This window comes from Eretmochelys imbricata, chromosome 7, assembly GCF_965152235.1.
Source record: "Eretmochelys imbricata isolate rEreImb1 chromosome 7, rEreImb1.hap1, whole genome shotgun sequence".
NCBI classification, from domain to species: domain Eukaryota; kingdom Metazoa; phylum Chordata; order Testudines; family Cheloniidae; genus Eretmochelys; species Eretmochelys imbricata.
In genome coordinates this window covers 72686836-72705252 of record NC_135578.1, presented here as the reverse complement: position 1 = coordinate 72705252, position 18417 = coordinate 72686836, and the positions used below count along the sequence as shown (strand labels likewise).

The following is an 18417-nucleotide window of genomic DNA, read 5'->3' as shown; positions in this document are numbered from 1 at the left end:
TAAGGGCTAATCTAACACACCTTTTTAAGAGGATGAAATATAATGTTAGAACAATGTCCTTATTACTATAAAGTTAGTTCTTGGTGGATTTGACAACCCTATCAATCTGTGAAATAGGCCATTTTAGCTGACTTTTGTGTTCGACTGACATTTGAAGACAAAATAAATGTGCACGGTATAGTAAAAGCCATACTGCTTTTTGAGAAGACATATTTCTGTCCACTGAGTTGTAACTGGATTTTTCTAAAAATGCCATTATGACATTCCAAGATGCACTCCAGACCAGTGAGGGGGTGTGTCGCTCTTGCCCTGCAACCTTGCTTTGCTGCTGTAACTGCTAACTTGGACCCCTCACAAACAGCCAGGCAGCATGTGGGTCACACCCTGAATGTCTGTGTATAGTTGCAGCGTGCCAGCACACTCCCGTCATATTCTGGTTTCCACCAACCCTGGTTACCACTTGCAGGATGACCCCAACACACTTCCAAAAGGAATTAAAATCAGAAATGGTTACAAGAGAAATACAGAAAAAATGTTTCCTAGTACTGAAACTTAAACTAGAATTGGTTCAAGATGAAGTCCTTTAACACATGTTCCCAGTAACATTGCTGACCAAATTCTCAGGCCAGGATCTGCTCCCAAAGTCCAAAGGCTGTGGCTTTTGTCATCTTAGGTGAAAGAGAGAGATGGACAGGGAGAGGTACGTTGGACTGTTCTTGTCTCTCAGATTTATAGTTCAGTCCATCTTTGAAATGCGTTTTCCTGAGTGTTACCCTTAGATAAAGTTCATTCCCCTTGGGAGGTCAGAGACAAGGAGTCTGGTGGTGAGGGGTTCCATGTTGCTGTTTGCTAAAATGCAGCTCAATCTGTTCCTTCTCTGCTTCTTTGCAAAAGAATGGCTACTTGACAGGTGATTGCCCATCAGCTTTGATGACACCTGAGCAGAGGCGTCAGCTTGTCCTTTGAGAAACAGGTTTACCTACTCCCCAGACTTCTCTGGTAAACACACTTCAGTCGTGATTTACATATAATGTTGCTACGTACATTTCACCATGATATTTTTGACCAGCAAGTTGTTAGCGTTCAAATGATACCTTACAAAGCGCATGCTGTACAAAGATTATTATAGTGTTAATACAGGGGTTCATTCAGTCACAGTCATATATGCTGGACTCCCTTTCTAGCATCTTAAGCTTCCAACACAAGACTGTTGCAAACTCCCACAGCTCAAATTCGAGGTTCACTGGATCAGGATGTGATGTCTGCAAACCTCAGTTCACCCTTTGAGGACATGTGAGCCATGGACATTAGTAGAGGGTGAGAGATTCATAGATTATAAAGCCAGACGGCACCACTGTGATCATCTAGTCTTCTCTCCTGTATAACACACAGTACTGGATTTACCATGGTGCCATAGCGCCAGGCCCAAACTCAGAAGGGGGCCCATAACACTCACTTCCTCCCCTCTCTCAGTGCTGCAGAAACAGAGCCTCAGAGCAGCAGGGATCCAGCGTGGGAGCTGAGAACCCACGGGGCCCTGGGAACTGTAGTGCCTTGGCCAGTTCCCTGCCTATAGTGCTGGCCTTGGAGCAGGGAAGGAACTAAATTTCCCAACATTCCCTTAGCCGCTATCAACAGGAAAGGGAGCGGGAGGGAGTGGGGAAGCTGAGACCCTATGCACCGCAGCTTGCTGTGAATGGAGAGCTGGCTGCTAGAAGGGAGGGGAATAAGTATACCGAAGGAGTAGAAGGCTTTGGCCCAGATATCACCCTCAGAAGACTTTCCCAGACTGGATTAGGGATACTGGTGTGACCTCGCCTGGCAGTCCCCAAAGAAGGAACTGGGTGGACTAAATGGACAGTGCACCTCTATCTGAAGCCTAGCAAGGGAGGTATGTGGATCCCTCCAGAAGTTAAAATGAAAAGTAAGGGAGGGGAGGCTTTGCTAGAGGACCTGGGCAGCTTCAGATACAGTACAGGAGGATTTCCACTTCCAAGCCATGAAAGTAGAAATTGGCTTTTCCTTTCCAGATTTATCTAATATTCAGAAAGGGAATCTAGCACCAGCCTTCCAGATTTGAACACCCTCAAAATTCAGGAGTGCTCAAGCTCAGTTTGGGCAGCTGTTACTTCATTTCTCCCAAATCAAATATGCTGATGCACTGTAATTTGCTGTAGAAACAGTAGAATAAAATTGAGCAACAAATGCTGGGGTCTTCCCAGTGCTAACGAGGACTGAAATTGCTGTTTTCAACAGCCATTACCAGTTTTTTTTGTTTTTGTTTGTTTTTGTTTTTGTTTTTTTAGTTTTGTTTGTTTAAAAGGAAGACAGTAATATTGCATCGGCAAATTCCCCATAGAAACGAAGAGTGGAACAAAAGAATAATAAAGGCACCTCAACTTTTCCTCATTTATGTAGGACAGTCTTATAGTATGGATCCAGATATCCTCCAATCACATAAACTGAAAATTGTTCCACTTTACTGCAGTTCTGTAACCATGCGGGAACCAGTCCTGTCTGCGTTCTGTGCACATCCAAAATTTCTTACTGAATTCAGAAGTGCCTTGCTTTTGTGACCATACTACCTGATATTTTCAGCCCTTGTAAGCAAAGTAGGTTTACATTTAGTAATTGGGCAGGAGGCTTCTCAGAAAAGGTTAGGTGCTGTAGGAGGTGTTGCTTATTCACTAGGTAATGTGAGACCTTCCTGTTACAATAGTAAACCAGGGCAGCATAGAATGCACTTTGCTTCTAGAATGAGGTCCTTTTGCTTCTATACACAGCCCATTAAAGACAATGAAAAGACTCCCACTCACTTCAAGAGGCTTTGGACAGAACTGGTTATACACAGGGTAACTCCACTGTCTTCACAGGGTCCTGGTCCCACGGGGGGGCGGGCGGGTGGGCGGCATGTGAGCTTGTTGCAGAGCTGTTGCTCAGGGATGGGAACCTCCTGGCGCCCCAGCCTTCAAAATCATGCAGGCTGCACTTTCTGCATGACTGTGCTAGCTGAGGGGTGCATGGGAATTGGTGGCCTCTGCTGCAGGTGATGGGCATCTCAGGTACTTAAAGCCGTGGCCTAGAGGAGGGAAGTGCATAACTGCAGAGTCTGCAGCTGCCTAGAGCCAGCGCTGAGGATTTAGAGTTCCTAGTGCCACAGTTGCAAGATTCAAGCATGCTCAGCCTTGGAATTGCCACCCCTCCCTTGCTAGCAGCTGCAGCTAGCTAAGGCTGGCCTCTGGCAATTGGCCACATGGCTATAGCCAGAGAAGCTGCAGGTGGCTCTGTGACTACTGGGGGGCTATTAAGCTAGAGCAGATAAAGAAACTGGAGTTAATCTCAAGAAACAGAGGTCACCAGTAGGAAAGGAATGTCAAGGGGAGCAAGGAAAGAGGAAGCAGGTTAGGCTTGCAGTGGGAGGATAGCCCCAGCTGGTTGTGGAGCATGTCCAAAGTAGAAAGGAAGCAAGTATGGGGAGAGGTAGTGGTGATCAGGGAGCAGAGGGAGAAAGGCTGGTGTCTTCAGATTCCCAAGAGCTAAGTCCTCATTTGGGGAAATGGTGTTTGCAAGTGGCTTGCTCAAATGGCAGGATGGGTGCTGAGGGAGGGATTTGTCAGAACTGATCAGGTATCTGCTGGCTTTGGAACTTTGAGCTGAGACTAGAGCCACATACGGTGACTGGTGACATAGGGTGGTAATGGAGACATGGCTATAGAAGGTCTGAATGAGGAAGGAGATAAATCTGTGGGGAGTTTCCCTGATCACTATGAAAGTTCTGCTCACTGTGGACACTGGTATACCCATATGGGTGTACAGCTCAATGAGAAAAACTGGGGGCTGAGGGAGCTGCGTATGGCAATGCATATAGTCATGTAGAGGTGTGGGATCAAAATGAAAAATGTCTCTGAGATTCAGTACCGGGTATACTATGGCACCGTCACACCAGACCCACACTCGGAGCCCACAATGACCACATAGGGGCCCAGAAATATGTTTGCGGAAGGGGTTGGAATGGGGGCAGGGAAGGGGAGGGAAGAGGCGGGGTAGGAGCGGGGCCTCTTGAAAGGGGTGGAGTGGGGGCGGGGCCAGGACAGCGGGTCCGGGGTGGTCAGTGCTGCAGCCCTCGGGCCAAGGTACTAGTCCTCATGTGGCCCTCGTGGTCATTTGAGTTTGAGACCCTTGATCTAGTTGCAAAAGAAGAGCATATATGGAAAAAATCTTTTTATGTTTTTACACAGGGCAAAATCTAGACAGCATGCTCCATGGCACGGGAATGAAGACAAATCCTGACCAGAAGAAACAGGCAAATGGGATAACATTGGCTCCAGAGGACACCTTACCTTTTCTACAGTGCTACTGTTCAGGACATTGTCCGGATGATGCTATTAATAACACATGCATGTAAGTAGTTTGCACAAGATGTAGAAGTTTGGCAAAGTTTGGTTATCTCTCTCTAATACTACTGTTAGGGTTTGTCAAGCTATTTGATTAGATTTATTTGTTTCTATAGAATCTTTTCCCTAAAAGGATACAAAACTGCTCTCAGGATAGTGTGTGCGTGTGTGATTTTTCCCACCACAGAAATGGAACCATTTTGGGAGTGATAACAAGCAGTCCTTTTGTCCCAACAACACTGTCTTTAGGGCAAAATTATAAAAAACTTATCCAATTGAAGCTACAGTAGGTAATACATGGTCAAAATGTAAATCTCTCTATAATGTTTCATGTGAATTTTCTTGTATATTGATACAACTAGTGCTCAGAATGTCATATTACCCCCTGTTATATAATCACTAAATTCAAGTTTTTTCATATTACTTATGCATCAGTAGCAGTGATAAGGATAGATTGGAAAGAGAAAATCCCAAGGAGAGCTGCTGAATCAAAGGTTTAGAAGAGTTTGTGAGCAAGAACAGAGATAGCCTTTTAACTTCAATAGGTTTAAGTTCCATTAAGATAGATTTTTGCATTAATTACACCTCTGGTGAACTGAAGAAAATGTTTTAGTAAACAGAATATAAAGTACAAATATTGAATGTTAATGTTGGGTAATAATGGCTGTGATTCTTGTCGAATAAAGTGATGTTGGAAGATCTCAGGCTGTAGTTCCTTTTTTCAGGTCCGCTTGGCCTTTATGCTGAACAGCAGCAGCCCTAATTTGCGCTACTGGCATGACAGTGAAGGAAGTGGCTGTAACAGAGGTGTTGCTCCTCTCCTGATTTTACCCTTGTCCTACAACCCAACCATGTTCCTTCTATCCACTAACCCCATCATGTAACCTAACCATGTTCCTTCCATCCACAACCCAACCATATTCCATCCATCCATTTCCCCAAAGTGGAGGTGCTGAATGGGAGTCTGGCACAAAGTGACAGAGCTGCTTTCTCCAGCTTTCTGCTAGTGTGGAGCTCCTGTTAGAGGGAGAATTCTCCACTAGCTATTTCCAGCCAGCTTAAGGTCACTTTGCTCTGCTTATACACACGGCATAATCGCCTAGAGAATCAGCCCAGTACTCCCCCCAGCTATTAAAATATATTTCAAATTGCACTGAAGAAGCCTGGTGGTGACAGGCCACAAGAGCAAAGCTTAAGTAGTTGTTCATGTCACCAGAGCCCCAAGATGGAATTGTAGCTTACTCAGGTTTTTGTGGTGGTTTTGAGTAATAATTTTAAAATTGTTTGCAGTTTCCCATCATTCTTTTCTTCTCCTTTATTTCAGTCTTCCTTACGCCATCTATGTTTCTTCTCCTTAACACCCTCTCCCCGACCAACAGAGACATTCAAGGTCCTTCTCTCACTCCCTTTTCCCCTGATACTTGGAATTTTGTAATCATTTTACATTACACTTCAGAGATATATAACAATGTATATTTTTCTAATATTACTTTTTTATACAGTTTGTCCCTTCATTTTGACACAGATATTAAAATGTGCATATACCCATTTTTATAAATGTATCACAGGCTTCCCATATTTTAGAAAGTCACCATATACTAAGAATCCAGCCAGGAATATTGTGGTCAAGAGAATCTAGGTAATCTTTACTCTCCCACAGCCTTTCTTTGTCCCATTGGGCAAGTCATCTAGCTTCTCTGAGACTCACTGTCCTTACTGCTAAAATTGAAAGAATAATCCTCATCTGTATCGTATAGGAATTGTGATGTTAAAATCATTGTTTGTAAAATGCTTTGAGGACCTTGCGCAGAAGCTGCAAAGTATTATTAATCATCACTGTGTTATTAAATGTATTAAGATATAAATAGTAGGGGAAATGTCCTTACAGCTACAGCCTCTTGTATGTGAAACAATTTATCTAGATTTCTGAGGGAATTTCATATCTTTAGAACAAATGATATACAACTTTCAGGTTTATAACTTTTAAATGTAGAAGATACTAAACTAGAGGTAAGGATTATGATTTTGGTTTTAAATTCCTTTATACTATCAGAAATTTTGTTGCTTTTTATCGCCCTCTGGTGTTGGTTTTTAATATCCTTATAGCATTTTTCCTTCATTGGTCTATAACCAGTGCATATGGAACTATTACCGTATACTATTGCTACTACTGGAAAATTAACAGCATTTATGCATTCTGTTTGAGCAGTATGTTTATGGTAAAATACTCAAAAATATACAGTTTCTACCTTCTATCTCCATTGTGCACATGGAAGTCTATAAAAAGGTATTTTTGTTAAAGCATAAACTATTGAGATCCAAAGCTATTAATGCAGTAGATACACTTAAATTGCAAGTGGTTTTTAAAAGTTAACAGGTTTTTTTTTTTTTTCTGCCTGTAGAGACCTGTGTTGAGGGAGTTATATTCCCTGTACTGCTTAAAAGCCAGGTCACATAGCAGTGCTATGCATAGAGCTCCCATTTACAGGTTATGTTAGTGATCTTTATCAGCTTCTCCATGGACAGATAACGCTGAATTTGGGTCTTTGTAGGTAAATAAATGGGTGAGGTAGATAACGTAGCTCAAAGTCCACCCTGTACAGTAAGGATCACAGGAGGCTTGATTTTTGGTCTCAAATCCTATGCTTCAGCCACATTTCAGTTCAGAATACCTAACCATCATGCACTCACGGCCCAATATGACTATTTAGATTACAACAAATTTAATTCCTTAATTGACCACCCATCAGAGGAATATCTTGACCAGTTTAAGTCCATTGCACAAGATGGTTAACTCTTGGCGAAGACATTGCTCCAGGCCTCCTTGGACACTTCCGATACTGCAGCATAGTCTCTATGCACTGCAGTGGTCATTAGAACAGCTTCTTGGCTGCAGCTGTCAGGCTTCCCTTTAGAGGTTCAGAAAACCGTAGAAGATCTCCACTTTGATGGTTGCAAGCTCTCTGCAGACTTGACTGATAGATCTCTCCACACTCGGACTCGAGCCACACTGCAGTCCCTAGTAATTTATACCCATGTAAATAAGAGGGGATTTAGTAGATCTCAGATGGCATGAAGCACATACCCAACCCCATATTCAGTGTATCATGGACCGTCTGAACTCCAGTCTAAGAGACCAAGATACTAAAAAAAAAAAAAAAAAATTCTAAAAAAAATTCTCCGGCTACATTTAATGAGCTGTCCACATCCTCCAAGCGATAGTTTTGCTGGCTTGGTCAAGAGTATCAGCCATCCAGTCGACAGGGTTTTACAGCTACAATATCTTACCATTCTCTGTCCTTTCAGATGCCACCTCCCATTTTCAGGCTGCCTGGGAGAATATAACATCTGACAAATGGGTTTTAGAAACCATAACATCTGGTTACACTATCCATTTCAAATCTATCCCTCCTACCCTTTCCCCCCTCCCTGTCCCTCTTCAGGGACCCCTTCACAATCAATTGGTGGTGCAAGAGATGGCCTCACATCTACATTTAGGAGCAATAGATTTAGTTCCTGTACAACACAGGGAAAGGGGATTCTATTCAGAGTACTCCCTGATTCCCAAAAAGAATGGAGGGTGGAAGTCAATTTTAAACTCCAGGCTTCTAAACAGATATGTAAAACAGCAGAAATTCAGGATGGTGACCCTTGCAGCAATCATTCTCTCGTTAGAGTTAGGAGACTGATTTTGCAACTCTTGACCTACAAGATGCATATTTTCATGTCACTCTTCACCCTTCACACAAGAGGTTTCTTGACCAATACAGGATGTGCTGTTTTGGCCCATCTCCAGCCCCAAGGATAGTCTCAAAGATTTTGTCAGTACTTGCTACGTTATTTGGTTATAATCCTTTTCCCATACCTCGATGAGTGGTTGATCAGGGCACATCATATCAGGAAGCGTAGGCATCATTAAAGATAATGTGTTGTGTTTCAGAGCCGGGACCTTCAAATCAACCTCAAAAAGTCTGCTTTGACTCCACTACAGGGTCTAGACTTCATAGGAGCTCCTCTCTGTGCAGTGACAGGCAGAGCATATCTCCCTTATGACAGATTTCCCACACTTGTGAATCTCATCTCAAAGGTTCATGGTAGTCCCCAAGTAACAGTAAGAGATTGTCTTCAATTGCTGGGATGGATATCAGCTTGAATCTTTGTAGTGCAGCATGCCAGATCACATCTCCAAGGTCAAAGGGATGGCTTTGAACGGTTTACAAACCAAGCAAGCAGAGCCTAGGCAGATTACTCTCTGTTCCCCAGTGGGTCCTAGAGTCATCCAGTTGGTGGAAGGACCTGACCAAAACCTGTGCAGGTATTCTGTTCTTTCAGAATCACCCTATCACAGTGATAATATCAGATGCTTTGCTTTTGGGTTGGGGGCACAGCTGGGACTCACAAGGTGCAAGGCAAATGAGCAATGCAAGAACAATTTCTCCACATCAATCTTTTGGAATTGAGTGGTCAAAAATGCTTGCCTATACTTTTTACCTCCAATCAGATTGAAGTAAGTAAAAATAATGACAGTGTGGCATGCATCTATTATATCAACAGTCGGAGGAGAGTGTTCCCCATCTCTCTGGGCTGAAGCAATAAAACTCTGGAATTGGTGTATATCCAACAACATAGTCCATCTCCGCTTCTTACCTCCCAGGTATTCAGAACACCATGGCAGATGACCTTAGCAGACATTTGTTTCTGAATTACAAATTGGAACTGAACTGCTGAGTCTTTCACATGATATTCTTAGCTTGTGGGCTCCCAGAGGTTGATCTGTTTGCTACGGCATCCAATGCAAAATGTATCAGTATTGCTCCAGAGCGGATCTCAATCCCCTATCCTTAGGGGATGCATTTCTCATCTCATGGACAAAGGGACTTCTCTGTGCAAATCCACTAACACCATTACTGTTCAGGTTTCCCAACCAGATCATGTCAGAGTCATATTGATTATACCTACATGGCCAAGATAAGTCTGGTATCGCTATCTAATCAGAATTGCCCGTCATTCTGAGTGGAGGCTTCTGGTCAGTCCTTGCCTACTGACTCAGGATGCAGGTTGGACATTTCACCCCAACCTACGGAATCTGAGGCTCCAAGCATGGTCCTCAGTGCTTCTCGGGAATAGAGATCCTGTTCCTCAGAAGTACAGGGTTTTTTATTAAATAGTATAAAAGAATTCACAATAAATTCTTATTTCCTGCAGTGGACATGATATTATCTTTGCTTGAAGTCAGCAGACTTCACCGATTCGCTCTCTTCCTGGTGTATTGGATTACCTGTTGGAATTGAAAACATCAGATCTTTCTCTATAAATTCCATTAGGGTTCACTTAGCAGCAGTAACAGCTTTTCCCAGGCCCGTAGAGAATTTTTCACTCTTTGCTCAAGCTGTCATGGTAAGATTCTTAGTGATTTGTCAAATATCTCCCCACAAATCAGAAATCAGAAATCCTACTCCTAGCTGGGACCTGAACCTAGTCCTTAACTTAATATGAAACATCCCTTTGAGCCACTAGTTACGTGTTCTTTATAAGATTTATCAGTGAAGACAGCCTTTCTGGTAGTTATCACTTCTGCGAGTGATGGTCCTAGTGTGTATTCCCCATATGGGATATGCATGAGCACCATGCATTTGAGCCTGGAATTTTTTTGCAAGCAGTGTCCGTTAGCCTCCACATGCACCGTAGCTCTACTAATGCTCTAAACCAAAGGCATGAAAGGTTGTGTGGATGTTGCTTCTCCAATTCCTTCTTACCACCACATGGCCTGAGTCAAAATCTTTGGTGTCCTCAGCTTCTTTTTACTGCACCATTGCTGTAAAATATTGTATATAGTTAGTTTTTACTACTCTTTATAGTATAGTCTAGCACAGGATGATTAGTGTTTTTCCCCATTTCTTCCCTACGCTGGGACTCCACCCCCCACCCCCAAAGAAGTCTGGGATTATGTCCAGGCTCCCCAGGTTCAAAAACTGCTTCCTGCCCTTGCTTCTTTTTGGTGAGTGACCCTTAACATCAGTGCTGCCTCTGCTTCCTGGATGAGGCTATTTCTGCCACCATGCATTATCTTAGTGGATGAGTGCAGATTGGGGGCTTAAACTTTCCTCCAAACTGCAAAGGATGCAACAGATACTGTGTCTGTGGCATTGACTATGACCATTGTTATGAGGAGAGACTCATGGTTGCAGTTCTCCAGTTTATCTAGAGATTTGCAGAGTACCTTCCAAGATCTGCCCTTTGATGCTGTCAGTCTATTCTTTGAGAAGGTGGATGAGTCTCGCCACTCCCTCAAAGACTTGAGGACTACACTTTTTCTCTGAGCGTTTATATTTCTGCCCCTAAGAGAAAATACCATAGATGGGTTATAGGGCAACACTGCCTTCTGATGGTCCTTGCTTGGGGGTTGGTTGGTAGGATAACATTGCCTAGTGGTCAGAGTTTAGGCCTGTGACTTGTAAGGGTGTTGTTGGTAGGGGAGTCCAGGCCCTCCACTCCACTGGGCTCCTATTCAGGACCCTTCGAGGTTTATCAGTGATATGAGAGCCAGAGGCTGCTCTCTGTGGGCCACTTCCTATTACCACCTGCAATTGTCCCAAAGTTGCTATCTGGGCTAAGGCAGTGTGAAGGGTGTCCTCTCACCACAAGGCACCTTCTGGTGGTTGTGAGTAGCGTGGTAGCTCTCTTCCTCTCTTGGGCAGTAACGGCCGCCTCCTGTGGTATGGCCCACCCTCCTGGGCCTGATCAGTCCTAGGGCTTTCCCTTGCTGGAGGTAGTCCAAGGGGGAATTAACAAAACTCAGAATCCATATGAAAGGGAAAGCGGAAAAACTTCCCTCTCAGGTTCTCTGTAGCAGGTCCTCCCTTCCCTCAGAGAGGAACCTTTTGGCAGGGGAGAGATTCTGTCTTTCCCTCAGCTCTTCTCTGCATGAGCTGCAGGTTGCAGGTCTGCTGTCTTTCCTGGTCTGCCACCAAATAAGCTGCTCCGCTGCCTTTTAATTCCTCCTTCAGTTGGAGCATTTCTTACAGATATAGCGGGGTGGGACTGGCTGTGCCCAGAGCAGTGCCTTAACCCTTTTTGCCCAGTGTGTGGTTTGTCTACCCCATTACATTCATCCTCAGCGTTTTTACCACCAATGTCCTCAGGAGTCACCAAGCAAGAGACAGAAGGCTTATAGACCCAATAACCTAGCCTCTGCAACATCTAGTGCCACACTATACTCTTGACCCCAAGCAGAGTTTTTCTTTTGACAGGACTGTCGAGACCCATGTTTCTTTACTGATGTCACATCATTCCTCTCCTCTGATTTTTGGAGGCCACCGTATCCAATTTGCCAAAAACTGGAGGAGCCTAATTACAGATAAATATGTATTAGAGAATATTCATGGCAGCTAGCAGAATGAGTTTCTGGTAACTCTGACCCACAAACCACCTTCTGGTTCCTTTTCAGGGACAGCTCACAAAGAGATTCTGGGGCTTGTCTTAACTACTGCGCTAAATCGGCGCCACTGCCATTGATGTAGCGGCGTCAATTTAGCAGGTCTGGTAAAGATGCACTAATTCAATGGGAGAGTGCTCTCCCATTGACTTCAGTACTCCACCTCAATGAGAGGTGGAAGTTGTGTTGACAGGAGAGTGTCTCCCGTCGACATTTACACGCTTTAAGTTGATGTAAGTTACATGGTCTTAAATTACATAATTTAGATAACTAGGGTAACTTAGATCAGTTTACAGCATTAGTGAAGACAAGGCTTTTGTGACAAGAGGTGAACTCCCTTGTCCTCATGGGAGTCAGGGAAATGGTTCCACCTCAACATCAAGGAAAGGGATTCTATCCCCCTTCCTTCTTGATCCCCAAGAAGAATGGGGGATGGAGGCCAATTCTCAATCTGCGATAGCTTAACAAGTACATTTGAAAACCAGAATTCAACATGATATCCTTGGCATCAATAATTCCCTTGTTCCTGGAGGGTACGGAGTTTGCAGCTCTCAACATGAATGAATCATATTTTTACATAGACATCCTCCCACAGGAGATTGCTCAGGTTCCTCTTCAGTCAGGACCATTACCAATTCAGAGTCCTTCCCTGTGGTCTTTACAAAGTTTTATTTTCTGTAGTGGCAGCTTGGAAGCCTGTAAATTCCTCTCTTCTCATCCCGTACCTTGAAGACTGACTTCTGATGGGCAGTTCCTATGAGGACATTCAGCAGGTACCCAGTGTTCTGCTCAGCCTTCTGCCTTCCCTCGTTGTCTGCGTCAATCATGAAAAATCCACATTGACTCCCATGAGGTATATACATTTTATAGGGTTATCATTGGACTTGACCGCAAGAGCATATCTACCTTGGTGAGGGTTCGGTCTGTGAGCGATGTCATACGTTAGGTCACTATCAGACCCAGGATGTCAGTCAGAGCTTGTCTTTCCCTCAGCCACATGGCCTCATTCATATACAGGATGCGATTCACCAGGCTTCATCTTCGCCGCCAACAAGCCTGATTTCTGTCCATGTACTAACCAAAGAAGGGCAACATAAACAAATGGGGGGAGCGAGATCTCTCCCTCTGTGCGTAGAGGCAGTCACCCTTGGGAATTGGTACATCAGCCATCACACAATCCTATCAGCAGCATATTTACCAGGGATGCAAAATTTCCTAATGGACTGCCTGAGCAGACATTTTTCTGTGAATCATGAACTGGGAGATTGATAATTCAGTTCTCAACGACATATTTCCCCAGTGGGGAATGCTGGCCTGGGACCTTTTTGCCTCATGGATGAACAGGAAGCTCCAGAGCCGTCCTGGGCAAGGACTTGATGGGAGATGCCCTGCTGGCAACGTGGAAGCGTTGTCTGGAGTATGTCTTCCTTCCCACTACATGGATACTAAAAGTTCTGTGGAAGATGCATCAAGACAGAGCTTAGTCATCCTTGTTGTGCCTAACTGGCTGAGATGGTTCTGGTTTATGAACTCAGTTCAACCACATTGCCGGACCTTCTAACACAGCATAGGGGCAGGTTCAAGCACCTGAATCTGGGACCCGTTGCAGCTCAGAGCCTGGTATTTGGATGGGCATCAGAAATAGAGCTCTCATGTTCCAAAAGGGTGTAATGCATCCTTAACCAAACCAGAAGAGACTCTACAAGGAGCTGTTACTCAGCAAAATGGAAGCATTTTTCCTCATGAGCGCATCAATGGAACTTGTCTCCAGAATCCACCTGGATCCTTGCTGTCTTAGAGTGTTTACTTACCTTTAAGTCTTTGGGTCCAATGATCAGTTCTCTGTGAGTGCCATTAGCAATGATCAGCACTTTCCATCCTCTGTGGATAACCACTCAATCTTCACTCATCCTGTCACAGCTCAAATTTCTGAAGGGGATTCTCAGCCATTTACACCAGTGGTGAAGTTTGCATCTCAGTGGGAGCTTAGTTTTGTTCTAGTCTCTCTCATTGACCCCACCTCCCATCCTGAGCCACTAGCCACATTTTTGGTAGTTCATCTCTCCATGAAAGTGGCCTTTCTAATAGCTATAATGTCAGCCAGAAGAGTCAGTGAACTGGGAGTAGTCACGGTGGATCTGTCATATACTACCTTCTGTAAAGAAAAGGTCTTGTTACGCCCCACTCCAGGTTCATCCCTAAAATAGTTTCAGTTCCTTATGAGTCACGTACTCCACTTATCTGTATTTTTTTTCAAAACTGCATGCCAAGGATGGAGAGAGACAGCTGTGGTTTAGACATCTGAAGGACTTTGTCCTTTTATCTGATAAGAACAAAAGACATCAGAAGGACACCTAAACTATTTATTTTCTTAGCAGAATGATCAAGGGAATCTGCACAGAGACTTTCAAAATGAATTTCAGGTTGTATAACCCTTTGTTACCAACTAGCTCGTGTTTTCCCTCTGATGGGTGGAAAGAGTTCATTCTACCAAAGGGCAAACTACTTTGGCTGCATCTCTGAGAGACGTACCCTTCCTAGAGATATGTACGGCAGCTACGTGGAGCTCTTTACGTACCTTCATGAGTCATTACTCTCTGGTCAAGTCGTTCACTGTGGATGCAGCTGTGAGGGCAACAGTACTACAGTCAGCTGTCGCTTCTGCATCCTCGCACCCACCTCTTGTCTGACTAGCGCTTGTTATTCTCCTATGTGTGGAATACACATAGGGACCATCAGTCGAAGAAGAAATGGAGGTTACTTACCTGTAACTGAAAGTTCTTTGAGATGTGTGGTCTCCATCTGTATTCTAATACCTGCCCTCCTTCCCCTCTGCTGCAGATTGTTTGGACTGTAGTAGGAATGAGCAACTAGAGAGGCATTGGCCCGCACCACCTTTTATGCCCTTGTTTCACAGCACGAGGAGAGCTACAGTGCATATACAGGCCAATGGACACTGCTGGTAAAAAATTATGGACTCAAGGCCATGATGTGCATGCATATTGTATGTGTGGAATACAGATACGGCCCGTACATCTCTAAGAACCTCCAGTGCCAGGTAAGTAACCTCAGTTTCTACCCAAAGGGTTGGAGAATTGGGGGCTTTAATGGCTGACCCGCTTTTTACAGTATTCACAATAGAAAGAGTGTCGCTACTGGCCCATCAAAGTTTTTTACCTAAGGTGTCCTCAGAATTTTATATTAATCAAATCATTAATCTCCTGCTTCTCTTCCCCCCTCCCCACCCCACCCCAAAAAAAACCCCACATTGGTCTAGTCAAAAAACCATATTCCATACCCTAGATATCAAGAGGACATTAGCATTTACCTAGATAGGATGAAACCAATTAGAAGATCTCCTAGACTATTTGTATCTATTGTGGACAGAAATAGGAGTTTGGTAATTTCTAAACAGAGGTTATCAAAGTGGATTTTCAGTTTTATTAAGATTTGTTACAACAAATCTTATGTTCAGCCCCCTTCAAGAGTGATAGCCCATTCACAAAAGTAGTGTTTGCATCTTTGTTAAGGATATGCCAGTTGTAGACCTCTGTAGATCGGAAGCTTTGTCCTCTGTTTATACTTTTTCTAATCATTATCCCTTGGTGCAGCAAGATCAGAGGCAGATGTAGGCTCTTCTGTATTGAACTCTGCTCTGAACCTTCTGCTTCCTAAGGGGGGAACTGCTCAGGAGTCACCTGAAATGGAGAACCCACAGGAACACTACTTGAAGAAGGAGAAGCGGTTACTTACCTTGTGCAGTAACTAGAGTTCTTCAAGCTGTGTCCCCCTGTGGTGCTCCACCACACACCTTACTTCCCCTCTGGGACACACATCTCAAAGACAGGTTTCAGAGTAACAGCCGTGTTAGTCTGTATTCGCAAAAAGAAAAGGAGTACTTGTGACACCTTAGAGACTAACCAATTTATTTGAGCATGAGCTTTTGTGAGCTACAGCTCACTTCATCAGATGCATACCATGGAAACTGCAGCAGACTTTATATATACACAGAGAATATGAAACAATACCTCCTCCCACCCCACTGTCCTGCTGGTAATAGCTTCAGTTACTGCACATGGTGAGTAACCTCTCCATCTTTCGGGCTAAGTCATTTCTGGCAGAGTAATTTAACATTATGCCAAGAAAAGAGTAAACCCAATCTTTCCCTACAATAAGGGGCTCTCAAATACTCTGCAGCATGTCACTGTTCTATGGTAGACATACTAAGAAAATCTTAATAGTTATATCTCAGAATGCTAAAGATTTCAGGTTAGTAGGTAATCTGAAAAATCTGATCCTTTTTTAAAAAGAACACATCATCTTGGAAAATAATGGATTAATTTTCTCTGTTGAAGGTTAGGAGCCTTTTACTAGCTTCTAAACTTGAGGTTTATATTGAAAAAATATGTATCTTGACCAGTGTCTTCATATTGGTACCCTCTGATTTTAGTTCAGACAAGAAAAAACAACTCTGTACCTCATTTACTTTAGTCTCACCCACACTGTCTGGTGATTAGTTTATAATAGGACAAGAAACATTGTAGGGTGCACATACCTAATTTTCATAAGTAGGTTGATTGCCAGTTAATTTTGCACAGCAATTGGTGAATTGAAATGATGTGTTTTTCCAGAACTAACGGGCATTGCTTTGCCATTGTTGAAGAAGATGAACATGGAGAACCCATGCTTGCTTCAGGTTGCATGAAGTATGAAGGTTCAGATTTTCAGTGCAAGGTACAAACAAGTTCATTTATTTTTAAAATTGTCCATAAAGGGAACATGATGGAGATTATGCAGGATAGCTGTGAGCAGTTAAATCTATACAGATCACAACCACTTCAGTAAGGACTTTGCATATTGCCCTTTACTATAGTGGATGATGCTATGCTGTTGACAAATCAAGACCCCAGTCCTGCAGTTGACTGCAAACACGCATCCTATCTGTTTCAGGATTGGCAGCAAAGTAAGTACATGAAACACACATTCAAAGGGGGGCAGAAGAGAAGAGGGCTGAGCTGAAAATTTTGTTTTGTCTATGGGGGTGAAAAAGGAAACAGTCTGTGGGCCAGTATTTTCAAAGGTGACTACTATCTTTGGGAGCCTCTATTTCTAGGTGTCCAATTTGAGACACCTTTAAAGGGGCTTGATTTTTCCAAAAGTCGTGAGCAACCATGTTCTGAAAATAAGGACTCTTTAAAGAGTCTTGGAATGGACACACAAACTCATTAGTCTCTTGAGGAGTGGTGGTAATATATAATTTAAATATAAATTTTGAAAAGCTAACTTCTGCCATGTTAATGTTGTACTGGGTCTGAAGAAAATTCCTTTGACACTCAACTGTTATGCTGAAATATGTGATATTTATATTAAATTTCATATTGTGCAGCTAATTACTGGATACAATATATCTACGTGTGTGTGATATGCAGGGCTGAACATGGGCATGCACCAGGGCTTAACAGGACTTCCCTGCAGTTGCAGCTCAGGGCTTCTGTTATCCATACCAGGTCTGTGTATTTGAACTGAGAACTGGGTGACTCTTTCCCCTATGCTGTCGATGACTGCTCTCCCCTGGAGGAGGAAGCTACCTGATTTGAATGCAAAGTGGGGATAAGAGTCAGACCTTGGAGGGAATGTGGAGTTGGATATTGGGAACGAGTTGGGCTGGGCAATTCGACTGGGTCTAGGAGCCAGCGATGGGCACTCTAACTGGTTGGCAAGAAGGCTGGGACTGCGATTGGGAGGGGAAACGGGGTATGTGGGGTGGGGGAGGGGGAATGGGAGGCCTTAGATGAGGAGGAGTCAGGGATTAGCCAAATTAAAGTTGCACAGACAACCTTATTTCTGGCATTTTCTAATTTTTGAATGCTTGACTTATGTTCCATAATGCTTTAACATAGTTTTTGGGTGCGTGTGTGTGTGTAAATATGAATATCTAAAGAGCAGTGGTAGTTGTGCCCAATAATCTACCAATGAGACGTCTACACATGTGTCCAGTCTCCCTTATATTATAAACAGATTGCAAGCAATGGAATTGTTGCATGCAAATTAGCTGTAGAGGAAGGATGGCAATTGGTTATGTTACCTCTCATATCATAGTGGCCCGACTAAATTGTTAACTGAGCTGTTGACTAACCATGTCTGTGTCTTATATAATCACAACAATCAGATAAAATAATCATTAATAATTTAGCTAAATTACAACCTAATTTCTTAAACATAGGCCATGCACAAGATTTCAGTTAGACTTTTCAAACTTTCAAATTATTATTCCATTATCAACACCAGATGGGACAAAGGAAAAACTGACAAGTGCTAAATGTATTAAAAACCCATTTTAAGATCAATTTTAACTTGTTAATTATCAGAAATTAATTCTGTAATCAGAGTATATGCCATAAATTTGGGAGAGGATACATGATATATTTTTCATACATAACCAAGAGCAGGGGTCTCAAACTCCCAGCCCTTGGTCCTGCCTGCTGCCCCTGGGTGCTCTTCCCTCCCACCCCACCCCGTCTGCCGGGTGATTTACAATGGCCAGGTGCCCCTCCCACCACCGGCAACACAGCAGAGCTGAGTGGCTTC

The 18417-nt window shown here is 43.4% G+C and overlaps 1 protein-coding gene across 6 annotated transcripts in view; it reads left to right on the top strand.

The window, feature by feature from the left end:
• The window catches only part of BMPR1A (bone morphogenetic protein receptor type 1A), an 84202-nt gene that overhangs the window by 17854 nt on the left and 47931 nt on the right, over positions 1-18417 (top strand). For 3 of the 6 annotated variants that reach the window (XM_077821248.1, XM_077821249.1, XM_077821250.1), the window contains exons 1-2: positions 4244-4401; positions 16461-16563. In XM_077821248.1, the coding sequence (XP_077677374.1) occupies positions 4256-4401; positions 16461-16563 (249 nt within the window). In that variant the 5' untranslated portion in view covers positions 4244-4255. Of the gene's footprint in view, positions 1-4238; positions 4402-16460; positions 16564-18417 lie in introns of those variants that run through there. The other 3 variants (XM_077821252.1, XM_077821251.1, XM_077821247.1) reach the window with 2 other exon arrangements.